General features: G+C 47.4%; 10 protein-coding genes across 10 annotated transcripts, besides 1 other annotated feature; 2 read left to right on the top strand and 8 right to left on the bottom strand.

Moving 5' to 3' along the window:
* Positions 1-33: 33 nt before the first annotated feature.
* Positions 34-681, bottom strand: FPSE_01900 (uncharacterized protein; the record flags this gene model as incomplete). Its single annotated transcript, XM_009255019.1, has 3 exons — positions 34-183; positions 241-273; positions 340-681. 3 exons carry the CDS (start codon positions 679-681, stop codon positions 34-36), a joined length of 525 nt encoding a protein of 174 aa, XP_009253294.1.
* A 733-nt stretch (positions 682-1,414) lies between these two features.
* On the bottom strand, positions 1,415-2,865 carry FPSE_01899 (uncharacterized protein; the record flags this gene model as incomplete). Its single annotated transcript, XM_009255018.1, has 9 exons — positions 1,415-1,645; positions 1,703-2,057; positions 2,111-2,167; positions 2,225-2,382; positions 2,444-2,488; positions 2,536-2,542; positions 2,605-2,658; positions 2,712-2,749; positions 2,797-2,865. 9 exons carry the CDS (start codon positions 2,863-2,865, stop codon positions 1,415-1,417), a joined length of 1,014 nt encoding a protein of 337 aa, XP_009253293.1.
* Positions 2,866-3,692: 827 nt separating this feature from the next.
* Positions 3,693-3,817: a repeat region.
* A 328-nt stretch (positions 3,818-4,145) lies between these two features.
* On the bottom strand, positions 4,146-6,142 carry FPSE_01898 (uncharacterized protein; the record flags this gene model as incomplete). The annotated part of the gene is made up of 4 exons (XM_009255017.1): positions 4,146-4,740; positions 4,794-5,614; positions 5,667-6,010; positions 6,082-6,142. The coding sequence occupies 4 exons, from the start codon at positions 6,140-6,142 to the stop codon at positions 4,146-4,148; spliced, it is 1,821 nt and encodes a 606-aa protein (XP_009253292.1).
* Positions 6,143-7,465: 1,323 nt separating this feature from the next.
* On the bottom strand, positions 7,466-8,721 carry FPSE_01897 (uncharacterized protein; the record flags this gene model as incomplete). The annotated part of the gene is made up of 4 exons (XM_009255016.1): positions 7,466-7,865; positions 7,917-8,322; positions 8,380-8,402; positions 8,462-8,721. 4 exons carry the CDS (start codon positions 8,719-8,721, stop codon positions 7,466-7,468), a joined length of 1,089 nt encoding a protein of 362 aa, XP_009253291.1.
* Positions 8,722-16,004: 7,283 nt separating this feature from the next.
* On the top strand, positions 16,005-16,532 carry FPSE_01896 (uncharacterized protein; the record flags this gene model as incomplete). The annotated part of the gene is made up of 1 exon (XM_009255015.1): positions 16,005-16,532. One exon carries the CDS (start codon positions 16,005-16,007, stop codon positions 16,530-16,532), a length of 528 nt encoding a protein of 175 aa, XP_009253290.1.
* Positions 16,533-17,217: 685 nt separating this feature from the next.
* On the bottom strand, positions 17,218-18,048 carry FPSE_01895 (uncharacterized protein; the record flags this gene model as incomplete). Its single annotated transcript, XM_009255014.1, has 3 exons — positions 17,218-17,802; positions 17,874-17,958; positions 18,023-18,048. The coding sequence occupies 3 exons, from the start codon at positions 18,046-18,048 to the stop codon at positions 17,218-17,220; spliced, it is 696 nt and encodes a 231-aa protein (XP_009253289.1).
* Positions 18,049-19,213: 1,165 nt separating this feature from the next.
* On the top strand, positions 19,214-20,866 carry FPSE_01894 (uncharacterized protein; the record flags this gene model as incomplete). Its single annotated transcript, XM_009255013.1, has 1 exon — positions 19,214-20,866. One exon carries the CDS (start codon positions 19,214-19,216, stop codon positions 20,864-20,866), a length of 1,653 nt encoding a protein of 550 aa, XP_009253288.1.
* A 376-nt stretch (positions 20,867-21,242) lies between these two features.
* On the bottom strand, positions 21,243-22,361 carry FPSE_01893 (uncharacterized protein; the record flags this gene model as incomplete). The annotated part of the gene is made up of 2 exons (XM_009255012.1): positions 21,243-21,817; positions 21,866-22,361. The coding sequence occupies 2 exons, from the start codon at positions 22,359-22,361 to the stop codon at positions 21,243-21,245; spliced, it is 1,071 nt and encodes a 356-aa protein (XP_009253287.1).
* Positions 22,362-23,043: 682 nt separating this feature from the next.
* Positions 23,044-24,372, bottom strand: FPSE_01892 (uncharacterized protein; the record flags this gene model as incomplete). The annotated part of the gene is made up of 1 exon (XM_009255011.1): positions 23,044-24,372. The coding sequence occupies one exon, from the start codon at positions 24,370-24,372 to the stop codon at positions 23,044-23,046; it is 1,329 nt and encodes a 442-aa protein (XP_009253286.1).
* A 1,481-nt stretch (positions 24,373-25,853) lies between these two features.
* On the bottom strand, positions 25,854-26,402 carry FPSE_01891 (uncharacterized protein; the record flags this gene model as incomplete). Its single annotated transcript, XM_009255010.1, has 1 exon — positions 25,854-26,402. The coding sequence occupies one exon, from the start codon at positions 26,400-26,402 to the stop codon at positions 25,854-25,856; it is 549 nt and encodes a 182-aa protein (XP_009253285.1).
* Between the last annotated feature and the right edge of the window lie 233 nt (positions 26,403-26,635).

Raw genomic sequence — 26,635 nt, forward strand, 5'->3', positions numbered from 1 at the left:
TGTAGGGACTGCTTTGCTTCGTCCTGTCTCCTCCTAGCGTCTTCCAGCTCCCGGGCACTTATAGGCGTCGTGTTGCTTCTCAATGAGCTCGTTCGAGCACAATTCCATGAGGTTTTCGGTATTCTCGATACGTTCGTTTAAGGAGTAGATGTTGCGCTTAGTCGAGATTTGATAAGAGTTTTCCTGCGATTGGCAATAGAGGTCAGTATCTCGATCATAGAGACCGAGATTGAAACTCACAACTCGGCTCATCTCCTCATCAGCGTTGGCATCCTACAGGTCGAATGATTCCTCTGATGGATTACTATAGTCACTATCAAGAGCAGCACTTAGTCGAACGCGTTTTCGTGGAATAGGTTGCTGATGTTCAGGAACTTGTATATGGTTGACGAGAGAGCGGCAACTATCAGTTTCGGGCTTTGTAGGGGTAAAGGATCGTAGAGCATTGATTCCATCGCCATACTCTGGCATCAAGGAGTCTTCAGGGATGTTCATATTATTAGTATCTGAATCGTCGTAGCTGTCGTCGTCGTCTTCCCCATTGTGAACCAAATCGGCTACCAGTTTCGTGTTTAGTGATGTTTGAACAACCTCGGCATGCTTGGCATGCTTGCGTTCGTTTTGTGTTTTTGAAATCCAATCTAGGGCCAACCTGCAGTCTGTCGTCAAGCGTGTTGGCATATCTTCTGTCCAATCCAGGTGTTGAGAATCCGGCTGTCGTTAATATCTATTCTCGTACCGGTGGACCGGAAAGCCACGTAACTCGAAATGTGTTATAAGCAACCCTTCTACACATACAGACTTCACCACTTCGGTCAACTTCTGTGCGCAATTGCTGTTCCAGTTCTCGGCTCTCGGCTTGAAGTGTAAAGGCAGCTACTCCCAAGGCCACATGTTAATGCCTCGGCGGAATCGCCGGAAAGACTGTTCGACCCTTCTCTTAAAATAATCATGTCTCCCGATGTCGTACGGTGCAGGGATGCCATCAATCTTCCTAGAAGGGATGTAATTAATCTTCTTAGACATCGGGACAAGCGTTCAACACTAACACCAGAAGTGCCTGAGGGATAGAAAATGGAAAAGCATGAGGGGGAGAACAAACAAACAACAGCAACTAGTGTCTGTTTGTTTGCTGTTTCCTTGTCGACAAAACCTGAAGCAGAACTCCGTTTGAGTGACACCTCGTTTGGTGGCTTGTGCCAAGACTGAGACTACAAATGCGACATCGTAGGAGTCGTCTAAAGCCAATAAAACCCAATCCTCTCCAGTTCTGTTGACTTGTAGATGATTTATACCATTTTCAATACACGAATATATATGACTATGACTGGGATATGTCTCTCAAGATGTATTACCCAGTTGAAACAGAGACGATAACTCGTATTAGAGCATTGCCGAAGTGTGAATCTCTCCATCAAGGCTTTCTGCCCCAAATGAAATAGACGGGAAGGTAGATATGAATAGCTGGATCTCGAAGCTCCTTCTTAGCCTTTGCCATGAGAACCTGCACTTCATCTTGACCCCAGTCAAGGAACTTTCCAAGGAGCATAGGTGTATAGGAATCAATAGCCGCACAGGATTGAATAACCTGACATTTTCCAACCTCTTTGAGAACCGGGTCTTTCGGCCAGCCACCAATAGGAATCTGGACAGATATCAGCAACATCCTCAACATGAGCTATCTAGTAGAATATTGACTTACTTTGCGAATCTCCTGATGCACATCCACGAAGCCCGCCTTGATCATCTTGTCCTTCCATCCTGTTACACAGTCAATTGGCTTTCCAAACTTGATGCTGCTCTCTCGCAAGGCCACGGCCCAGACTTCGGCATTCACGGCTTTCTTGATTGACTCGTCATCCGACATGAAGTATGCCCTCTGGCCTTGCATTTCTAGGTATCCACCACTACTGAGGTTTTGGAATGCGCGCTCGAAAAACTGATCCTCATTGGCGATGCAACCTTCCAACTCGCGGGCGTGGATGTAGTCGAAAGGCCTCTTGTATACCCATGGGTCCTCAAAGTCATCAACTTCGAAGACACAATTGGTAGGAGTCCTAGAGATGGATTATCAGCTTTTGCTTGGAGAGAGGTGCTGGATTGTTCATACCAATCAGGTTGGATAGGACTCAGGTCAGTTCCAATCACTTCTGACGAAGGATACTCACTGTTTACGAAATGAGTAAATTGGCAACGTTTTAATAAGGTAGGAGTAATTGCTCACTCAGCAAAATCGATAGCCCAAATACCGGTGCCTGTGCCCAGATCAAGGACGCGTTGGGGGTTGTCGTTGATAGGCGCGGTATGAAGCTTCCCCTGCATGACGAGACTGTAGATGTGGTGAACCAAATCCATTCTGTTTTGTTCTTCATCGTCGTTGGGCTATATTTTGTCAGAGATTCGGAATGGATAGCGATTAGGCGATTGAGAGAAATTGACAAACCACTAGATAAGTGCCTTCATGAAATGCATGATATCGACGACCGTTCTGCTATACAGTCAGACGTGTACGCTTCCTAACTCTACAAAACGAACCTCATATCTAGAAATAGAATATTAGCCCATTGAACAGTTGACAGTAGAATTCCCGTTGAGAGGTCTCACCTGTAGCTGAAAATACTAGACTTGAGAGATGTGAGGTAACTTGACGACCCATCTCTGCAATGACTTGTCAGTAACATACGTCGTCCGATCTCCAGTATAAGACCTACCCGCTCTCTAGAGTAGAATCACTATCCGCAGCATCACTCTAGGTTATAGTCAGCATACACACTTCTTTCCGCATCAAGTATTTACTTCTGCTTCCAATAAACCGGGGACGTCTCCAGGACGCTCGTTCTGTTCTTGTGTGACTTCGGAGGCCATGATGAAGAAATATATGCCTGTAGAAAGGGATAAAAAGCAGCTTAGAGGACAGGTGGAATTCCCCCTCTTTATGAAATTGGCAGTCAGACTCTTCAATGTCACATCATGTTGGTTGTCAAGAAGAATGGGATCAGACATTGGCTGGTAACCCCACTCAAATGATGCAACGGCAGGGAAGCATGCAATTGGGACAGTCTCCAATACTACCGTCACCTTCTGATCCTTGTTGATCGCCTGGTTTCCGCGTAAGCCGCTGCCAGTGATCATTCGGCTACAGAGTTTCGGTTAAAGAGGAAGAACAATAGAGTTCATACAGGAATATCAGTGGAGATGGAGGGGTTTAGTAACTAAACGAAACTCAATGCGACTTCCTGTCTATGGGAAAGCAAAGAAACATGAATGAAGAAAAGATAGAGTAAAAGAATGACTTCATAGTGGTAGAATAAACTGGCTTGTCTCTAGAGGAGTATGTAGCTTCCGCAATATCGAGACCCATTCACTGATGGGGTGTTCGCATTGGTATGCAGGCGAGAATACGAATGCGGTCTTTCGGCGGTGCCCCAAATGGAAGGTCTGTTTTGCTTGGCCCTGTTCAATCTGGTATGACAGGTCGGGAATAGGCACATGCGACAAACACGCAACGGCGCAGTGGCTCTCGGCCGCAGTAGCCAGAATACCTCCACAGACCATATGAGAGGATCGATATACAGGACCACAGTGAAATGATTGGGAGGTGGTTGAACGCAGGCTAGGTGATCATGCAGTAAAAACAAACTTTTGATGATCAACCACATCGCCTACATATACGTGTGTAGCAACTCATCTACTACATACGACCAAAGGTAGTGGAAAATACGGGATCCCGTCCGCTCTCCCATAGTCAAGCCACTAACCGGCGGATTAGTAGTTGGGTCGGTGACGACCAGCGAATCCCCGCTGTTGTATGTTTTTTTTTTGCATTTTATCCGGCATGCTCATTCCTATACGTGCAAGGAAATCATCTGTCACTATTCCACAATGGTCAAAAGCACTCTTGTTGACAGTGTACCTCAAGCTAATCAAATTAACTACTCTACTGTCAAAGTATATTTTTCCACGTGGCACATCCTGTGACTTGATATGGATGAGAAGAGGTTAAAGATATCATATGCTCGAGTCCATTGTGTGGTTTGATTTTGGTTGAAAGATATTATTGTAATCTATCTATTATAGATGCAAAGCAATGCTATTGAAAATAGAACTGGAACACGCTATAGAGATGTTAATTATTTATGTAAAACTTATTGTGCGAGGCCCAGATCCTTGATGATAATATCCGCAGCCTTTTCACCAATAACAATAGCGGTGTTGTTGGTGTTGGCGCCAACATTCTCTGGTGCGATACTCAAATCTGCCAACTTGAGACCCTTGGTACCCCAGACGTTCAGGCGCTCGTCAACGACACCATTCTGCTCACGAGGAGCCATCCTGCATGTGGCCATGGAGTGCCATGTTGTTCCGATGTTGTTTCGGATCCACTGCTCGATTGCCTTGTCGTCCTCGGCAGAGTACTCGATATCCTTGACATCGCTCAGGGCCTCAGTGAGGTCCGCTGAAGCAGCCTTGGATCCTTCGGGCCATGTTGGGTGGCCAGCTGCAACTTCACCGCGGTACATCTTGGTACGGCGCATGATCTCTCGAGACTTCTTGTAGGCCCATACTTGCTTCTTGAGATCGATATCGTGCTCATCGCTGAGGAATCCCACGTCGAAATCAAGCTGGTCGTCGATCTCGGGTCCTGTAATGTGGATGTGACCTCGGGAGTAGGGGTAAGCCGTGTAGTTGCCGACTGTGACGTATTGCTGTTCTGGCACAGTGGAGGGATCTCCAAGGAAGCTGGTGTCATGTTAGTTTGAATGTCCAAGAAAAAGGACTGTAAAGGTACTTACCAAGAAACAAGACCCATAAGCATCAGAGGTCGGTTAGGAGCGTTCTTAAAGTCCTTCTCCCACTTCTTTTGGAACTCAGGGCCAAGTGCAGCTACATCGGCTTCTGTAGGACGGAACTTGCTGGAGATATCGATTGAGTTCCAGCCCAGAACGGGGTCCTTGGCGTCGATCAACTCTTGGCGCTTGTGAGGGTTTCGAAGGACTCTGTCAATCGTCTCATGAGGCTCCAGAGCAGTCTTGAAAGGGTACAGGACAAGCTGATGATCCTGGTACTCGTGACCAACACCAGGCAAGTCAAGCTTGACATCAACGCCTGCCTTCTTGAGAGTAGCAGAGTCACCGAGACCTGATCGCTCAAGCACGGGAGGGGTACCCAGAGCACCACATGAGACAACAACAAGCTTGCGAGCCTTGACGGTCAACTTGGGGTGTTGAGTAGGGCCTATTTGTGCTTGGAAGGCAGGGTTGGGAGTGTATTCAACTCCGACAGCCCGCTTCTCGTCGTCAAGAATGACTCGGACGACCTTTGACTCGACCAAAACGTGAAGGTTAGGGTACTTGTCACTGTCGATCTTGCTGTGCAGATAAGCTGTCGCGGTATCTTGTCGGCGACCGTCCTTGGAGACATATCGCAACCATCTCTCAACACCGTTGTTGGCGTCGAGTGTTTGCAGATCCTTAATCTCGGGCCAGCCAACTCCAGCGGTACCGTTAATGAAATCACTCTCTGAATCCTTTGAACGGTATGTGCCATTTGAGACATGGACTGGGCCGTTGTATCCGTGATGTTCAGGGTTGCCAGGTCCGTGGTATGTCTCAAGCTACGGAGAATTAGTCAAGTGTTCCACAGATGATCAGAATACTAAAAATTACCTTCTTCAAAAAGGGGAAAATCTCATCCGCGCTCCAACCAGGTGTCTTCCAAGAGTCAAAGTCTGATCGTTGAGCACGTGTGTACATCATAAAATTAATCGATGAGCCTCCACCCAGTGTTCCACCAGAGGGAACGATGGACTCGCGTCCACCCAAGTTGTCTGACTTGTTGCCCTTGTAGAACAAAGTAGTTGTGGAGGTCGGCAGCAGATGATCCAAGAAAAAGACGGGGTTCTCGATGTTCTGGACTCCACGGTTGTCTTGACCTCCTTCAATGAGAAGGATCGACAGGTTTGGATCCGCCTCTGCTAGCCGACCAGCAACGACACATGCTGCTGTTCCGCCTAGTGGTGAAATGGAGTTAGCAATGGCGTCCGGTGAAGAATTGCTAGAAGGTAATAGGAGTCGGCTTTACCTCCAGCGATAATGACATCGACCTCGCTGATGTCGCTAGCGAGCTTAGTATACAAGCCCATGGTGAATCAAGTGTTGGAGATCTTTACGAAAACGGGTTGGGAACAGAGAATAGTAAGGGACTGGGCTGGCGGTTATGATTCAGGATTGGGAAAAAGGGATGTATAAGCGCGAGGGGGCAAGATATATACATGTTCACAAAGTTAATCTGCATTGAACCACATGCATGTCGCCTCCAGATCCTTGAACTCATTCATGCGGGACTTTGTTGGTTGGATTCGGACCCCAAAAAACAATACATGATCCTTACTTGACGTAGGACGTTTCATCCGGGGTTGTTGCGATATTGGTCAAACACCGAACAGGTCGGGGTACGTTGCAGCAAACTGGGGAACCGTATGGCACTTTGAATGAGGTGGCTAGTCGGGTAACGCAGAGCCAACATCTACTCCATAGTGACTAGCTACAAGGAGTCTGGTGGCTACGAAAAGAGACCCTCTAGCCGCAGCCCGCGGCAAACGCTAAGCAGCAACTGGATAACCAAGGTCTAGATCCCTCCCCCACTGGCTGTGCACCTTGCGGTCTGGAGGTTAGTGTGCGTGTGCCCTGTGAATCTTTGATGAAACGGTGACGCCTAAACTATTTGCTGCGTTGTAACCCTATGCAGGTGCTGTCGGTCCAAAGGCAATGTGGCAGCTCGGCATTTGGTGCCTTTTCAGCTGCGCCGCATGCTACACAAGGCACAAGACACAAGATACAAGACAATTAGGGCCAATTGTGTTCTGAAGGTTCACAGTGGGTTCGAGTCAGCCGCTTCTCCAAGTTTGCCACTGCAATCACTTTAGAATCTTCAACCATGGCGTGAACTCGCGCAGCTAGCTATTTATGGCTTGAGCTAAAAATCCTTTAGACCCAGTCTTGCACGTCGAATCCTAGAACAGCTCATTTACCACGATGGATCTACCAATGTGCGTTAGTCAGTGGCCGACATTGATTCCGACCCCGGCTTCCGAAGCCTGTCTAAACGTGTGCTGAACTCTGGGCGGGGTCTTGAGTGCCGACTATGTTACACATCAGTTCGGCGAAGAAGGTCAAGGTCAAGGGCGGTTTTCACATTAGCTCAAGCCTGGAAATTACACAAATTATTAATTATGCGCATTACGCTGAGTAACGCGGAGCCTAAGGGCCTTTTTTGAGAGATTCTCCAAGTTCTAACGTAGTATTTACATGAAATTGTGGGATCATTGCCCGAGACACGTTGATCAGTATAGATATCATTAGTTTATACCGCAAGCATCGTTTCGCACTGCACGGCCTCAGCTTGGTGAGGCGGGTCTAGAATGAATTGTCTCCATCTTCAATGCCCCTCTGTCAGCCCTATTCCTTCACGGGTATGCGTACGGCTCCTTGAGGTGCCGTGTCGAGGATTGGGAGCTAGCGTCATCCTCGTCTTGCTTGTCCATTACCTGTACGTGGGTCTGTGTCACTTTTGTGATTCCTGGGCCTTGGTGAGGCTTGGTTTGGTTGTCGGCCGAGTCGTTGCCTGCATCGATTCGGACCTCGAGATTCCTTCCTGCTGTCGAGAACATGGCTCCTCCAGCTCTGGTTGAGCCCGTCTTTCTTGACGCATGAGCCCTGACCTTGGAGCGAAGCTCAGTATCCTCGTAGCCGTCAGGGTACGAGCTGTGGTCGCCAGTCGCGCGGACGACTCTGACGATAAGCGCAGAAATGTTCATCTCAATGTGGAGCTTGAGCATGTAAACAAGAGGGTGGAATTGCACATAACTATTCAAAGTCAGACTTGAAAATTCGGGAACGATAGATACCAGAACTTACATGAAACCGTTGCCGATAGACATGCTACCAATGAGAATAAGATCCAAACTCATCGAGATGAAAATCATGAAGAGGTTGTACCGCATCAGAGGCTGGTACTTGGTGAGACCATTGGCAATCAGCTTGATGCGGATTAGATAAATGAAGTAGCCGTGTAATGTAGCATCGACGACCAAGAAAATGCCCTTCTCAATGCGATCCCAGATGAAGTTGATGTCGTGGAAACGCTGAGAAATCTGTAGTTGAGCAGGGATCCAGATGATAAAGACGCTGATATTGATGAGTCCAAGAATGATTGCGGTGATCCATCTGATTTTGACCGCGTTTCTTCGATCGACCATAAGGAGGGAAATTCGGTTGATGATGATACCGCAGATACACTGAATCTGCACGACCCATAGACAAACTATTATATCAGGTTAGTGGGAGCTCGTTCGTGGGTGGTCTTGGGAGCATATCGTACGGAGAGAAAAGAAGATCCAAAAGCTGATATGCAGGTTAGCAATGTGTTGTATACAAGCCGAATGCGCCGGAAGTAAATATACCTGGGAGGAATATAACCACGGAGGAAGCACCATGACAAAATTCCGATAATCATCGACGCGGTCCACTCAGCCCAGATCATCCACACATAAGCTCTGAAGCGTCCTGTTCGTTTGTACTGATCCCATGTTTGCTGTCCAGCCTTTTGCGCCGAGAAGATTCCAACAGCGATCGTGAAGCCCCAAATAATACTGGCGACAAGTTGGTCGGTGGTGCTGGGTGCCAACGCCACGTAGTGGTCGGGCACTAGGAAGCCGGCCATGGCAAGGCAAGGCGCGCGTCTGCGTATGTGTGTGCGTGTGTCTGATAATGAACGGACAAATCCTTCCCGCAGATAGTTGGAATGCTAGATACTAGGGAAAATGCCAAAACGCCAGTCAGGACCGACTCTGTACAAGATATAATAAATGAAGGAGTGTACAGGGTTTGGACGGGTCAGGTGAAATTAGTCCGGCAATTGTCGTCATTAAGAGGGAAACGAAGGAGGAGAGCCCCTGTAACAAACCTCCGAGTCAGATCGGAATCTGCAGATCACAGTCTAGTTTTTTTCTTTTGCTCTCGGACTTGCTAAGAAAAATTGGTTCCAGAAGACTACTTTAGCGTTTACTGGCAAGACTATTTGAGCTGGCTCAACTGCCAGAGACCGGCAGAGCAAATCACAGCTGGGTCTCGCTGATGAATTCGAGAACGGCGCCTCTGTAAAGCGGCGAACTAGACTTGATCAATGCTAAGGCTTAGCGGACGGCGCTTTTAGATCCCCCGGTGGGAGATAGGGGCTGAGCCTCTTTTGGAAAAGTTGGGTTCGCCACCTACCCCGTGAGCGGATTCGAGTCAGTGTAGTTGGTCATTAGCCTGTTTCGACTCTGCTAGCATCTACGTAGTAGGGGATCTCCCAGGGACTAAGTGCCGTGCCATGCCCGGTAAAATGAGACAAAGACGCTCTAGAAGGGTTTTCTGAGAATTAGTCTAGAGGGTCCGTATTGATGGTTCGGTCGTTGCGCGGTCCGACATCATCTTGTTTTGTGGTCTCGCTGTGGAACTTTGGGCGATCATATGGAGTTTCTCGCATTTACAATGACATTTGGTGAACTCGCAGAGTACCATCTGACTCGATCTCTGCTCCGGGGATCTCTCTTTTCACCGCGCGCTGCCAATCTCTCTTGTTACCCTCCGGAGATTGTTCCCACTAAGCCTCAGAAACCTGGCAGGCTTCCTGGCGGGCTTCCCCGTGCATTTTTCTGAGGTATGTAGTAATGACAGGGGATGGCTTAGCTGCAGTAGTTATTCCATGATTCGTAACTAATTGCGCCGGGAGAACGGAGCATTCGCTTGAGGAAAAAACCTTGCAGGCGTTTCCACTAGCTGTGTATGGCTTGTTATTCGCCATCAGCGCGCGCTCCCAGGAGGTCGGGTTTGCTTTTGAGTCAATTTCTGTCTCAAAGCAGTTTAGCTAGTACTGCCGGTCAATTCTGACGGAACTCAATTCCTTCCATTTCATGCCGCCTGTTGCAAACAACCAAGGATAATAAGTCGTTATTTACTCAGAGATCAAAGCTAATCAAGCACTGACTCGAAACATGTGGCTTTCTTCCACGACGACAATCATTAGTGGTTCTTTCTCACGTGGCAACGACAGCGTACGGTAGTGGTTTCGCTACCGGCGTCTGGGCTAGACGTCGAAGCGCCAAAACGAACCGGTTTAAAAGCGAAGGGCTCTTATCTTGAGTGCCACTCTACGTGCTGAGAAAGGGTCTCGCCACGTGATGTTCCAATCATTTGCTGGTTCTGGATAGTATAGTGTTGGACGAGTCAAGTCCATCCATCCAGGAGGTTGAGGACCGCTACGCTGGACAAACATGATACAGGGTAAGACAACGACCCCCAGCCAATTTATGGCGCTGACTCGCAGCCTGGCTTGCCCCGGCTGTCCGGCAATAGCGACCAGGTTTTTGACTGGCTCATGCGTTTTGCTTTTTTGTGCTTGTATCCGTAGGCCCTGACTCGATTATGTGCCTGATTGTTGTTGTTGAGACTATCACTTCCCAAAATATAGTAGTTTTGCCCTGCCGTATATATGCCAATGTGATAAGTCGCATCATATTTTTATTCAGCCCAAAGAGATGACTGGGGTTATGCTTAACTCTTCATTCCTCACTACCGACGATCATTTCTCCATCCCCCACCAGTCCGGCTCGGACCCGCACACTGATAAGGAATAGAATATTAGGCCCAATGCTACCCTGAGTTGGCCGCTCCTTTTCGACGACCTATTCAGGGTCGCAGATCCTGGAGCCAGTTTCTTCCACCTTTGATGCAACATAGGAGCTATCCCGAGCTACCCGTTGCTATATATCAACGAGTTGGATACGAATGTTGGCGGACCAAGCTTAATTAAAGTGGTGACTGCGCTATTTAATATTCTTTTCTGATACGCTTCACTCAAGGTTCGTGAAACTCGTCTGCCGGGAATGCGACTTGAACCAGAATAGACGAATTCTTGGAAATCTCGATACGAGTTCGCGGGTGCGACGCAAAACGACATGTTGAATATAAGTGGTTCGCTACAGAGTATCGATAAATAAAAACTCAATACTCCGTAGAGACTAGGTTGCAGCCAAATAACGTTAACGGGGCTTTCTTTTGCCATGTAGCATTCGCTAGCGGTATCAATATCAACTACATGCGTGCCGTGTCAATCACATGAAATCTCATGTTGAGAAAAGCACTGATCGTCACTCGTGCAGCAGTCTTTTTGGCTTCTGCGTTGGACTAGCATTCTATTTGGGGGATCTCCGTTTAGATTAGATTGGGGACCAGGCACGGACTGTTGAATGAAAATCAGTACTGCATATAGTATTTCAGCCTTTTCGGGGAGCAGCAAGCAAGCTTCCACCCATTAGCATAATTGAAGATCTCTCTCTCAGTCGATCTGAGCACTGTAAGACATCCATGCTGATAATTTGGGCTATGCGAATCTTGCTCGGGAATATTACAGATCCACCGTAAATGGGACAGCCGAGTATCAACTATTGTTGGTCGCTCACCAGGCCAACGAACCCTTGCTTAATACCACCTTGTACCGGGCTTTTTCAACTTCTGCCGGAGACTAACCATCAACGGCCAAAGAGACACATTTAGTGGATCATCTTTACTAGCCGGTCGAATAAACTGTTTCGAAGGTTCCAGGATTCTGGTATTGGCGATCCACAGCGAACGTGAGAGAAATGGCAAAGGCAAACGCTATACGCAGCAGCTAGAACAGGAAGAAATCGCCGACATGCATGCAAGCGATGAGACAAGGAATTGTTTCGATTCTGACAAGCGGTTTCGTGACGGGGACGGTGTCCTGACCAAGCGAACGGATTTATCCAGCATCTTCATTATGAGTCGGTGACGATGTCAAGATAATAATGAGACGTATTAGCATTGGGTCTTGAATAGACACATTAAACAAATACGGTTGCTTGGCAGCCTAGATCAAATATTATGTATCAGATATAGCATAAGAGATCTGTGGGGAAAACTGAACCATCAACTGAGGCTCAGGGCATATGTGCTCCATTAAGCTAGAAATATCGGTCAAGTTCGCAGGCATGCCTGCAGGCTTTAATGATGTAACTATAGGTAGAACAGGGTAAGGTAACGAAACACAGGTCTGATGTACTTCTAATGAGTGTCGCTCTCTAAGAAGGATTGAAATCCCAGTGGCAACCGAAACTTGTGTTCGATGGGGAAATGGAACATCATGCATTCTTGGTTTTACTCTTGTTTCCCCTCGAAGCACCGGAGGAATTAGCTACTCGAAGTACAACAGATGAAATTAGTCGGTCAGTTTATACTACTTGGACTACTTGTTTTTGGTCCAAGACTTGGGAGGCCAGCGTTTCTGCTACCTTCTAGTCACCGGCCATGGAAAGAGTCTGGCCCTCTTAGCACTGTACCGGGTAGACGGGAAACTACAAGTCTCTGTCTACGGTGATCAAGTTGTTGCCCAATTCGCTTGTTGTCTCATCATTTCCAAATTTGGGCATATTCCTGGTCGTTTCATTCCGTTACCTCAACAAGGTGACAAAGGATCTACACACGAGAAGAGCACTTCATGGGGTTAATGTGGAAAGATAGAGAAGATAATGCTTGTATTATGTAAAACCTGGCCGTTGCTTTACTCCTTCACCCTTAGCTGATTCGTTTTTTTGGTGCTGTGGGAGCTAAAGTTACTGGCCAGTCTTGTATTTGAGCCCGTCCAACCATAAGGACCTGGGAGTCGTTGAAGGGCATGCCCACAAATGGTTTTGCGTCTCCATGGGGGAATGCCATATCGTAATCACGCCTCTTGAGACGGTGGGATGTTTCGTGAGTATATGTCCCAATGTTTGGCGTTATGTCGAACTATCAGGGGCTGAAGATGAAGGAGGCACTGACTCCTTGGACTCCTTGGTGTCTTTCGGAGGATTGATGCCATTTGGGAAGTACACCATTTGAACGCCCGTTATAAGCACGGCGTAGATTGTGCCACTGACAAGGATAGAGCGAAAGGAATCTGGCTTCAGTGCCATTGGTACTGAGGAGCTGTTCGACATTCATACGCATGGAATCTAGACCGGATCACCACTGAATTTGAGGGTTAGAAAAAGAGTCAAGCTGTTTAGTCCTACAATTCAGGCCTTTTGGTTTCCTCTTTGACCTTGCCGATAACCTCTGGCTCAATCCTCAATTCATGCTTTTCACAGGTCTTCGGGCTCCTGCTAAGAATTATGCTATCGAGATATCTCGTCTAGTGGGTAGCAGAAAAGTTGGCCTCCTAAGCCTTAGGGTATAGAAATAAGTAGCCTAAGAATCATGGTCTAAGGGGCGTAAACTGCCCTAATAATTTTATCTCTTATGCTCATACCGGTCAATTTTTCTGATACCCTGAGGCTCGTGTCCTCCTCCGTGGCTAGGCATTTCACTAGAGCTGTCTCATGAGATCAAGGGTTCATTTCCTTCCTCACTACAACATATGCACGCGACCGACACTATGACCCAAGACTCAAGAGTTGAGCTAGACTGGAAAATAAGATTATGCAGCATGGAATATCGTAAACTCACTCAATTGTAATAGGCACATGTGAAATCTCTTGTCTATTTGCACCAATCTCTCCCTGCATCTGGCCATGAATAACTGACGTCATTGCTACCAGATGATGCCTTTTCTTTATTTGGTACATGAACATAATCTCTAACACTGTAAAGCCTTCTATCTGGGAGGTACTATTGCAGAAGTCTCCATGGTGGTTAAAAGTAATTTCCATATAGTGTTTCTGGCAGTGAGATTTTGGTGTTCACCTGGGGAATCAACGCATGTGTTGTCGCTAATTGGCGTTTTGAAGAGAGAATATAGCCTTGAAAATATATGCTAGCAAGTTTGGAGGTGAATCTACGTGTCATAAATATGGAGTTCATTAACTGGTGATACCTAAGAAAAGAAATGCATTCATATGAGAGTTTATTGAAGTCTGTCTCGAGAGCAGATACCTGTAAACCCTCTACGCAAAGGATTGTTGACAAAAAAGACCGCGCTTCTGGCAGAGCCTCTGCCGAATAGAGGCTACTATGCCATGAGAAAACTGTTAACTAGACTTAAAAATATTCCAAGACGTGATCGAGATTGGGGGGTCAGGTCTTGTCTCTAAGCTGAGTGTTGAGAGGAAGTGTCGTCAACGGGAAACGGAACATCCCTGGCCTCTGATGATTTTCACTTTGACAGACACTTGACATGATTACGTTAAAATAAAAATTCAACGGAGCTTTCCTTATTTGCAACCTAAAACCCAAAACCAAAAGATGGTTCAGTAAATTTTGTGTGTGTACTGACCCTGTGTGCAGCGTCTTGAGTAGGTTGAAGCAGATTTGCATGTCTCTCCATATCTTCGACAGGTATCATTTCATGCGTAAAACACGGCGACAGGACAAACTGAACTGATAGAATGACATTGGATACGTCAGACACGTCGAAGAAGAGGGTCCATCAATGCATGCCACTAACAAATAAAAGCGCCTGCACTGCTTTGGATTTCAATGGCAGACCCGTCATCATGCAGTTGAGTTAAGCTGATGATAAACTAGACGACCAACAAGTCTGACTACGTCACTGTCATCACTGTGATTATCAAATTTGGTAGGTACATTAGATTAGGCCGAGATGTAGTAAGAGACAACCGTTAGACCGTTGATGATCCAGAGAATCAATAAACTGACTGGAGATCAGACATAATGCCTCTCATCTCTCATTGACCCCTCAACTTATAAATTACCTAGATGGCGGTTGACTTTCCGTTACCGTTACTATAACCCAACGTCTTGTTCGTGCCGCCTGAGCCGACGTCCGTTAACTTACCGGGCAGCTGGGAAGAGGCATTACGTCTAAGATACGGCGAAAGGGTGGTTGGAGAGAATTATAGTTCGGCGAAATCGACCGAATTGTCGGGATCACGGCTCATCGGCATCTTAGCGCAGATTCACTAGTAACGCCGAATCACAAGCCTCAAGGACCCCTTTTTTGGCTTTTGCGATCTTTGGTGACGAAGAGATCTGCAAAATGGCTTTTTCCAAAGGGTTCATCCGAAGCTACTTGCAACAACGGCTGGACCCTTTCGGAAATCACGGCTTCACTTCAGTCAATGATAATCACTGATTCTCAGGGACCTGCCCGTTGTCGTAGGTGGCCCTCAACGGGTAGTCTAGCTCAAGTCAAGAAAGTTTCCGTATTTGGTTGTCTAACTCTTAGTATCAAGTTGTCCACGAATCATATCAGAGGGCCACGAGTGTTCGCTCAACAGTCAATTAATAATGTTGATAACTGGGAAGAAGGGCAACATCTCCGCATCGTAGACCCCTTTCTTGCGTGAAGCTTAACGTCATGCTCCTGGAAGGCCGTTGGGCTCAGGCACACCCGAAAGCACAGTTGATCAATAGATTCACTTATCGCGGTCCGTCAACGGTGCTCGGAGCCGACAGAAAACAATATCAATCGCCGCCACTGACGCTTTTGCTGACCATCTGATATGAAGGTTGTCTTTGAAGTTCAAGTGGCATCATTTGATATGACGCACCTCGCCAGTCTATCGGATGCATCTTTGTGACTTTCAGCTGTTGAGCCTCATCGCGTCTCAACTTTTTTGACGTCATGCAGACCCTAACTTTCTATCCAAGCTGTGTTGAGCGCTTTGACCTATGAACTTGTGCATAGTAGTGACGAATATGGCTGAGACCATCTATTCGACATGTGAAGACTGAGATATTATGCCTCAGTAACTACGTAAGTGAAGAATCATTTCAGACAAGCAACGATCTGCAACGATTTCAAAGATAAAAGGAAGCGTCCCATCTCCCTTCATATCACTTTTCTTCTCCATCCAAACAGACATCACTCAGCTCACATTCCACTTCAGACCCTGACAGACACAACCACAACCACAACCTGCCTCTTCATCATATCCACACAACTACAAACCAACCTTCAACTCGATCAAGCACGAAGACAAAAAACATCCTAAATCAGCAACAATGACCCAACTCACCAAGGCTCTCATCATCCTCGCCGTTGTCGGCGCATCCTTTGCGGCTCCCGTCAACCAGCCTCGCCAGCTTGGCGGAGAAGGCGCTGCTGCTGACTCTATCATCAGCGACACCGACAACGCTTCAGGCTATGCCGGTGAAAATGCTTTGATTCACATCGCCCAACTCCTCGGCAGCGATGCTCAAGAGCCCAATGAGCCCAATGGATTGAGTGGCAGCGGCAGCGGCGGCGGCAGCCCCCCTCCCCCTCCTCCCCCCAAGGGCAGAATGACCAAGATGGCCAAGAGGCAAGGCGACAAGCTCTCCGACGGTGCTGCTGCAGTCTTGAACCAGGTAGGAGCGACTGGGGTAGCCGACATTATTAAGACTGATGGAGATGCTATTGATGGGCAGACGACTGGAGATGGAGCTCTCATCGGAGAGCAGGTCGGTGGTGATGAAGAGGATATCGGCGAACGTGTTGGAAACTTGGTTCCCAACAAAATGCCCGCTGCCCCCGGCGTCCCTGCAGCTTAAGCTCTTGATGAGCTCTCTGGCGAACAATCATGGTGGAAGTTATACTGGGAGTTGCTTGAAAGTCTATCACCGAGTGACATTCCATAACTACTATCATCACTCAGGGTCTGAGGATCGTCAAGGGGCAACAGGTTGTGGAAGAATGTGCCAAACCAGAAGCTACGAGCAAGCGATGCGGAGCTAGGAGCAAGGTGTTTCAAGCGAGTGTTAGCCATTCCTTTCAGTGTTTCATTTAACTTGCATTCTATAGCATTAATTAATTATTCAAACTTACGTCTCTGAATCTTATTATATGTGATATTCAAGTCTTAAAAATAATGAACCAGCATCCAGTTGCCTAGCCGCGGGCTGGACTTCCAACCACAAATTGTGAGCTGACAGGAAAGAGCCTAGCAGAGTGATGACTATTGCTGTCTCTTGATTGAATTGATAGCTGTATAGATGTTGTACAGGTCCCGTGTGAGCATTGGAGTCATAATGCTTGAAAAGTGTGATTTATGATGGAAACCTTATTATCAGGCGATACATGACGAATGATTCAAGAAGTAAAAGGCTCTATTCATCGTTCTTATGTAGCTAGTCTTGAAAGAGCTTTAATCTTCTTGTGCCATTCATACAACGCAGATCCTTCTTAACCCCCAAGTCACCCCTTGATAATCAAGTCATGCGTCGGAGATACATGACCTTAATCGACAATTTCCGCTATCTGCTGGACAAGCTTTGACACTCGAAGTCGCTCATTGAATGCAAGCGTAGAGACATCGACATGGCTGAGAGCGTCAATCCTTTGTTGCAAAAGGGCGTTGTCGAGGTCCCACTCAGCTCTTCGCAGATTGAGTTTGCATCTGTCGATCTGCTTGCTCAATTCTTTGCGTTTGGAGTCAGCTTGGCGATATTTGAGTTCAGTGTCTTTGAGCTGTTGTATCTGCTCGGCCTCGAGCCTTTTGATCTCCTGTAGCTCGCCCTCAGAACTGTTGTAGTCGGTCTGGCTTGCCTTGAGGGCTTGGTGAAGCAGTGCTGGGACGACGTCGTGGCAGTCTCTGATTGTTTTGGCCATCTGCTTGATTGCTTCTTTAACCTTGTTCAGTTTTGTAGCAGCTGTTCCTCGTCTGATAGCAGTAGCACCCAGCAGCCTCTTCGCCCTACTGATAGTATCGGGGTCTCCATCTTGAGATAGCACCGCATGCTCAGCTTCGAGGGTTTGTAAACGAGTCTCGCATTCATTAATGCGACGCGTAATAGAAACGGTATTTTGACTGGCTGTATTGGACTGTGGTTTTAATGAGAGGCATGGATCAGCTACTATCCAGTACCATGCAAACTGAGAGATGTAACACATACCGTTGCCCAATGAGTGTTCTGTCGCTTTGCTGGCTTCCGCGGACTTGGCTCGTCCCTTGCACGCTTACGGTTTGTGTTGGGAGAGCTGTTATGTTCAGACCGCGGGTCAGAAAGTGTTTATACGACCAGTTTTGTTCTTGCCTACTTACCTTATTCTGTTGCTAGGCGAGGTCATGTCGATGGGGCCCATCCTATATCCGCTCCGTGCACGTCTTGGTGACTTGTGACAGTTCATCACGCACGGAGTCTCATAGATCTGTCGGCAGAAAAGACCAAGTAAATGTTTCGAGAGAGGGACTCGCCTTCACAACAGCAGGGCCAGTCAGTTCCGGGCAGTGGAGAGTGATGGGTTCACCAGACAAGATGGAGCAAGAGGAAACACTGCCGAGGGTCTGTGCGGTTCCAGAGCCACGTGGAGAGATGTCAAAGTAGATGTGAGTTCCAAGGAAAGCTGGTGAGCGAAGGGGAGAGAAAGGGGAGGGGGGATCCAAGTAAAGGTGAAGCGCCGCGAGGTGAATGTTGCAAGAACAGAACTGGAGAGCAGACTGCGCACGCTGGAGCGCAATTAAACTAATTTGCGAAAGGCGAAGCGAGGAATAGTAAACATGAAGTTAAGGGGAAGCTGAGAGTCATCAAATACCTATCGCAAAAATAAAAAGGTTGAGGTGAAGCTGAGGAGGAGGTGATTCTCGATTATTGACAACCGGCTGGCACTGGCAGTTCGGCGGTTTTGCAAATGTTTGCCGGATCCAGTGTAGCAGTGGTGCTGCATCGCTAATCCTTATCTCTACAGGGCATAAATGCTGAGTTCCACAGGCTGTGAGCTTGACAGCTGCGGGGGGTCAACTTAGCGCAACTGGGGGCTGAATGCCTGGACCATCAGGCGGGTTGCTAAAAAATAGGGACTTGAAGCCACACAGACGAAATCATTAGTTCACTCTTAGGCCCTATATACACTAAGAGTGATCTAATATTTATGTCAGCTACTAAATCAGTACCGGTTGCAACCCACCTGGACTATGAATGAATAGAACTGCCTGACAGAGCATGTTCAGTCCAGAAACTGTTTCATGGTGCCGCCCAAGGATATTTGACAAAGTGATTTTATGATGAATAGCAGCAGTAATTGTGCAATGCCCACTAGTGAAAAAAGGTGAACACCCAGTGTTCAAGTGAACATGCTTGACTATTACCTGACACTGTTTCCTTGTTTCATTCCAAATAACATTTCGAGGCAGGCAATGTCGTATGCTTACTCATGACGTCACAGTCGTAGGACTTGCAAATAAACAATGATGCCGTGAATTTACACAATTTAATCCTCCATAACGACACTCAAAATGAGTCTTGATTCGCACCAAAACAGACTCGAGTTCCTCCTGCGCCACGTCGATGATGAACCAGCAATCTCCGACTACCGTTCCCTCGCAGAAGTCATCCAAGGTATTGCCCAGACAGCTGTGAACTTTGCTGTTATCGGCCAAGTTGATGGCGCCACCAAACTCTTGGAGACTCTTGTCAACAAAGCCATTGACCCTTTCGACTATTCCAAGACATGCTACCCGTACTTGAAGCCATGCATGTACTTTGCTTGGGAAGCAAACTCGTCTTGGCCGTCATGGATCCCTCAAGAGGAGCGCACCGAGGAAAAGCTCCTCGAGATGGAACATGAAGGTCGCGAAATTTGGCTCCAGAGGTTTAGTCAAGAATGGGAGGTTACAGAGGAAACCGCCAGGAAAGCTCTCGACATGGCCTATAACGGCCTGACAACCGAACTTCCCGACTACAACGGTACTCTTGCAGGACAGGTCGCCGTAGTAGAGAAGATGAGCCAAGAAGGGATCTTCTCCTACTCTGCTAGTCCCAACGGCCCAATGTCTATCAGGTACTCAAAGATAGCCATGTGGTGGCGTCAGGGGATATTCCCATATCCTTACGTGCAACTCTATCGCACGGCAGGATTAATGATTGCACTCGACATCTACGCTCGGCTGAACCAGGACACCGAGGCTCGAGAGGTGTTCGACAAGATATGTGGACGTATCGAGGCCTACGAAATGATTGAACAACTGGCTTGTTCCCGGCCGGCGTGGAGTAAATTCATACTTACTCCTCAACAACCTATGTTGGAAATGCTCAACATCCATCCAGCCAAGGTTCGACCAGCTATTTCTCGCGCCGTCCAAATGGCCCAGAACCGCCTGGAGACAGGGCCGAGACGTCGATATTTGAAGCAGAGTATAGGAGACCTGGTTCACACGATTAGCAAGAACACCTTCGAAAACTGCCCTTACGAAGCTCTGGATATTTACCGTCCATCGGACGAGCTTCGATTAAGGCCCGGCAGCACTGATGGCCTTCTTGGGCAGGGATGCTCTTCTGCTGATATCGCCGCATTGGAGAAACGACTCGAGATATCTCTCCCTGGAGAGTATAAAGAATTCCTCACCGTGACAAACGGGCTTGAGGCGATTTGGAACGGCCAGAATGCCCTTCACTATCTGGCAAAGGCTGAAGACGTCTGTTGGCAGGACCTGGACTTTCTGGAAGGGAATGAGATTCCTCTACTACGTGATGACGAACCACAATCTCACGCTGGTAACATGTTATCTTGGCCCACCCCAGAAAGCTTACGGTGCATATGTCTCTCGGGCCACCTCGATCAACACGAAGCAACAGCCCATCTATTTCTTATTGGTCCAGATATTGTTCAACCAGCCAAGGATTACTTCTTTTCCGCTTACCAAGAGCGAAATGAGTCCCAGCGCAGTGAACTTGATAATCTTGTTCAAGAGACGTATGGCAGCATGGACGTCTTTCGGGAGTTGGAGTACGTGCTAATGTGTTGGACGCCATGGGACCTCAGATACTCCCCATTCAAAGGGATTCGAGACTTTTTGGAACAAATGGCAGAGGCCTCTTTGCAGAAAAACCAAGATTGGTTATATGTGTTTGAGCCCAGATTTAGACGCCTGGCCAAGAATGATGAATGAAGTGGCAGAAGCAGGATTATATATGGCGAGCATTCACTCTCAGGAAGAATTCGAGATTTTAGTACTGGTTTTACCATGGTCGTACCTGACTGAAAGACTGCTAAAGCTTTGATATTGAAGTAGTAGAAACGTTGGCCTCCTAAGCCTTAGTGAACAAAAATAAATAGCCTAAAGAGTATAGTCTAAATCTTATAAGCTGACCTACTAATTTCGTCTCTTATGCTGGTATAGCAAGTTAGCTTGTCTTGTGGCCCGGCCAGGACTGTCGAATGATCCACGCCCGCTAAGTACCCGAGCTTCACATCTATATCACGAAGCAAGTTGAGAAAATTATTCTATTCTCCTACGTAATACAGGGCATGTCACCTTCAATCCCCTATGAAGATGGCTTGGGTGCGTTCAAAATCACGTCAATGACCTTGTGGTCATCATAAGTCGCAACAGTTCGCTCACACAGAGCTGCAACACGTTCCTTGCTCTGTAAGCCATCAGGACAAATGAGCCATATGACATTTGTCATAAAAGATCGTCGATACTCAGTCATGACTTCGGGATCGTTATGTCGGTCGAACTTGGGACCACCAAGACGGTGCAGCGTCTCAAGATAGTGGTCCAGGATCTCCATCTCATGAGTTCTGCGATCTTCCACGCTCAGCATGGCCGTCATGTGGTAGACAACATCATGGAAACAGGATCCAAAGTGGAAGGCGGACCAATCCAGGAATCCAATGCTGTCGTCGGCGGTGAAGTAGATGTTTCCGATGTGAGTATCGCCATGAAGAAGAGTTCGGAATCGAGGATTGCGTTCAGCGTAGTAGCGATCCAAAGCCTCGTTGCATCGAGTGCCATCCATAAGATACTCTGGTAACTGAGGGCGACCGGGACGTCGAACCACCTCGTCCCATGATCTGCACATAAAGGTCATGGCAGGGTCGTAGTTGTTCCAGATCCCTACCGATTGTTAGATAGTGATAACCCGGCAAAGCCTCAGGTGCTTACAAGGGTGGTCCTCCTGGCTCTGTCCCCAGTATTGTGCGTGGAGACCGGCCAACTGCTCCACACCGTTCTTGACCTTTTCAACTGAATAAGCAGCAACCTCGGCGGGAAAGGTGCATCCTTCGCTGACGAGATCATTCATGATAGCGATCCCTTGCTTTTCGCTTGTTCCACTCCACCAGCCCTTGGGAAAGATCATGTTGTTGATGCTGGGTGCCACCTTTGAGAAGAACTCGGCCTCACGCTGCGCCAAGCTGACTGTCCATGGCTGAGCTTCGATCATGTTGGGATCAAAGACGCCCTTGACGCAGATGTTCGTTGGTCGGGCTTCACTACTCCCATCTTCGTAGGTGATGGTGTAGAAGAGTTTGCTGGCTGTTCCCCAGATATTGTGCGTGTTCCCGACAGACTTGACCTTGTGGCCAAGCTTTGCACTGAACCACTCAGGTGTCAGATCCGCTGGAAGGGCTGGAAGGTTATTGATTTTTGTGTCAGCCATGGCTAGAAGTTTAGATGGAGGAATGATAAGTTTTCCCGTGTGTAAGCATGGGTTAACAACGGGGATCCTTATACTTTTGAATTGCTGAGATTTTCTTTCGGTTGTTCAATTTCTGTCTAACTACTCGTAGCATTGCTGACAAGAGAATCAAGGTTATTGGCTGAAATACAAATACTGTAATTTCACTCAAATAGCTACGATTTATCCGTGTGGTTGGCCAAGGAGAGGGGTCAGCCTTAGTTACGTAGATGCATCCGAATCTCACTAGACTAACTCTTTTGCAACGAAGAATGGAGTTGTTGCACGATATGCTCGTCATCGTACCAATCAGATATCTAGCCCTTGACAAGGGTACTGTTTTGATATTGCATTAGAAGTGGAGTGAACGATAGAAGAGTGATAGATACGTAAGAACACGTATCCCGTAAGCACATGGTTTTGTTTCATGAACACACCACACTCACACCAGTACTGTGTCGCAGTTGTATGGATTATGATAAGAGGCTACCGTTTTTGGCTCAAGACCATGGAACTTGCAGTGAAGTTCACTACACAACTACACGTAGCACGATGAAGCAAGAGACAAAGTGAAGGTAAGAACATCTATTAGCAGACAAGGTCTGTCTCCCAAGGTATATAAAACAATTTTAAACTCCTATCTATGCAAAGTCCAAGCAAGTCCTCAATGATCTTCAACATCCTCATCCCTTCCTGGGTACATGATATCCTGGGCGATAATGGCCCTTATATGGCATGTAAACACAAATACAAAAACACATAGTATAATAATGGTCATACCAGTTGCTACCCAGCCTATGACTGGGCTCTCAAGGGCCTTGCCGATGGAGATAGTAGCCAGAGTGAAGCCCGTATTGGGGAAAACCATGGCGTAGAAGCCAAGATGAAAATATTTTGGCGGAGATTGGATAACAGCAACAGCGGCGATACCAAACCACCACAAGCTCAAAGCCCACAGAAAGATGGCGCTCATAATGGCGATCAGCTTAACAACGGCCACAGTAGCAGCTCCATCACCGTTCACAATATCCCAGCTGTCAGGCATACCATTGGCCATGCCAATCACCGCCAGAGCAGTGAATGCAGGCGGGCCTACGCACATGAAGAGGCCGGGTCTGTGTTCCCTGTTGGGAAGTCCTGCTTGCATGAGACGTCCAACCATATGTGCGTACATCATGACGGCAACGCTTAGCCCGAGGCCCTGACATGTAAGTCCTGCACCAATGATGGTTAGGGCATCGAGATGTGGCTGGGTTTCTGCAATGACAGATGCGATAGTACCCGACAGCATGATGGGGAAGACCGGCAACAACCAAGTAGGCATCATTGTGCTGAGTGAGAAGCTGTGGGCTGCAAAGACATAGCTGTATTGGCCTATGGCTAGAATAAGAGCGACGATCAAGTATCCCCAGAACGAAGCCTGAACAGCCCAGACAAGGTTGGCATTGTCTTTCGCTATAGCATAACGGTCGGTACTGGTGATGAGTGTGGCTATGGATAAGAGACAGGTCGGCACAAAGAAGCCCTCTCGGGGGTGCGTCAAAGACTTGACAAATGTTCCTTGATGTAACAGGAATCGCGAGGCCATGGTAACGCTGACTGAGGTGAATATTATAAGGTTGATGATGTAAATGACGAGACCAATAGCTCTTAGGCCATTAAACTGGTGCGGTTGAGCGTATAGAAGAAGTGACAAGCCTCCCGTCGACATCGGCAGAGTGTACCAGGCCCAGGTAAAATGCTTCAGGCGTTGGCGTAACTTGAGCTTCGGCCGATTGGGATCGTAGATATCACACATGGTATTGGAAGTATGTTGTTGCTTTCGGATACTAGGTGAAGGTGTTGATGTACCAGACTCGACATCTGTTGTTGGGTCTTGATCATTGGGATCGAGGAAGGATGTTCGGTTGCTGATCAGGTTGTTGAGGTGGTAGCTGTCACGATCCATACTCGGATCGGCGGCCGTCGCGCCTCGACAGGAGGGGTGTTCCATTGTGATCTCACAGTAGTGATTAGTTTTGGATGAGAGTATAGGATTCACGATAGGTAAGGAAGAGTCGCTTAGCAGTGGCTTGCTGAAGCAGAAGAAAGAATGCTGATGAAGGTATCTCAGGAGATTGTGATTGAGCAAGGGCCTGGCAATAAATACTGACTCGGATTAGAGGAAAAGATAAGAATCCCAATGTCTCCTTACGTTTACTATCGTAATTACATACGCATATCTCCAACGGGCGCATTGACTCGATCTTCATTTTGTCTTGGCTGACACGCAAGCTCAACTGGTGACGGGTAAGTGATGAGATGCGCCGGCAGTCCCGTAACCGGGATGAATAACAGGGATTCCTTTGGGCATCTAGATATCTATCGCCAGCGAAGTTCTTTTGCAAGATGAAACCCTGTGCACGATCCCGGCATTTCATCCAGATGGTAAAGATAGCTCGGGATGCCCCTTGGCGATCGCCTTGAAGATCAACGGTGAGCCAATAAAGATCCCCTGCCAAAGCTCCGCTGCACTTTGCTTGACTCGTGTTTCGAGGCTTGGGCTCGCTAGGCTTGCCATGTCAGTGGATACAGCCAATGGGACGGTGACGGTATCGTTGGATATGAGCCTCATTTTAACTAGGGGATAGATTGCGGCTATGTCTCGATTCACTCGTGTCAAAACACCATTCATAGCTCGATGGAAGATCTCTCTCAAACGTGACTAGTGTCTCGTGGCGGTGCCAGGGTTGTGGCCAGTTACAATTTACCATGCGTAACCTTTCCGGTGTTTATCTCGGCTGCGAAATGAAACAAGTTGCGCTGATCCCAGAACACTGATCCAATATTTGTTTGATGTAGAGAGCAATAAGGAGCATACGTGGTTGCAATGATGCGTTGTTCAACCCTGAGCCTCAATGGTGGATCTTATACTTTTGTTGCGGTTAGACGACTCTGTTGCTTTGTTTTTATTACGCGAAACACTTTCTGTTTGAGAATCACGGCAAGTCCGGAGAATCTGTTATCAGTGCCGTGGAGAGAGATATAATAAGCATACTTTCAGAGTTTTAACGTGTGGGTTTCCAAAGTCCCACCACTGATTGTCATTTTTTTTTGACATGGTACCACTCTTTGAGTCACTGGCGCAAAAAGTCATTGACTCTGTTGCTCAAGGGTAGCTCAACAGAGTAGATACACAATGAAAGTTTGGAAACACTCGGTTGTTCTTGCAGTGACGTGATTTCTACTAGAGGCCATATTCTTAGCAGGGGGGATTTGATGAACTAAAGAAAGACAATCACAGACAATTGTCGATCAAACAAGATTAATCTACCGTTTGCCAAGATGGCGGCTCAACATGAAATGAGTCATAATAACATGTTATGCTATTCCCGGTAGACCTCGACAAACGATATTCACATGTTAGATAAAAGGGATTGGCGGTAAATGTTCCGAACATATTTAAGTTTCACTCATCACCACGCCAAGAATTGATCATCCAGTCTCGAAGAAATCCACTTCCTTTTCCAACATGCCGCTATCACCATTGATACCATTTGTCTCTCGACTGGCTTGAAGTTCCCGCGCTTTGGCCGCCATCCGCTTAACGGCATCGGCATCAGCGAACTCTATGACCTTGTCGATCTTGGTACCGTCTTCATTAAAGTTCAAAGTCCAGGAAAACTCGACGACGAGAGAATCACCATCTTTGTACTTGAAGTCTGATTTGCTGGTGACAGCTGCCCTCCTAGCCTCGGCATCGATGACCAAGTTTTTGGTAACAGTGTTATAGACTCCTCCAACAGCAAGATCGTCGGCGTAAAGTTTCTCGTACTGATCGTTGGAAAAGACAACAGATTCAGGAGCACCGAGCGCTTTCAAGAGTGAGGCGGGAAGTAGCTGACGAGTGCATTCAGGCGTGACATCGCGGTTGATGATGGATGTATCGTTCTGCACCCTTCCATCCTCGTAGGATGATAGGAAACTATTGACTGTCTCTTCAATATTCTTTCTAATATTGCTGTTCGCTTCGTTGGCAGACATGGCGGTTTGTAGTTTCTAGATAGGACGTGAATATAATTTGGGCAACGAATTGCGTGATCGGTTCCAAGACTTGTGACGTGAGGGGAAGGGAAGCCTGTTTTATACTCAAAACAGCTGATACAACGGTGTTTTGGTGCTCACATAAGCATATATTGGTGGTCAGCGAATGAGAAATTCTTCTGAACCAAACACGCGCCAGTATCCGGGTCGCCCGGGACAGCAATTGAAGAACA

This window comes from Fusarium pseudograminearum, chromosome 2 (genome assembly GCF_000303195.2).
Source record: "Fusarium pseudograminearum CS3096 chromosome 2, whole genome shotgun sequence".
In the NCBI taxonomy this organism is placed as follows: Eukaryota; Fungi; Ascomycota; class Sordariomycetes; order Hypocreales; family Nectriaceae; genus Fusarium; species Fusarium pseudograminearum.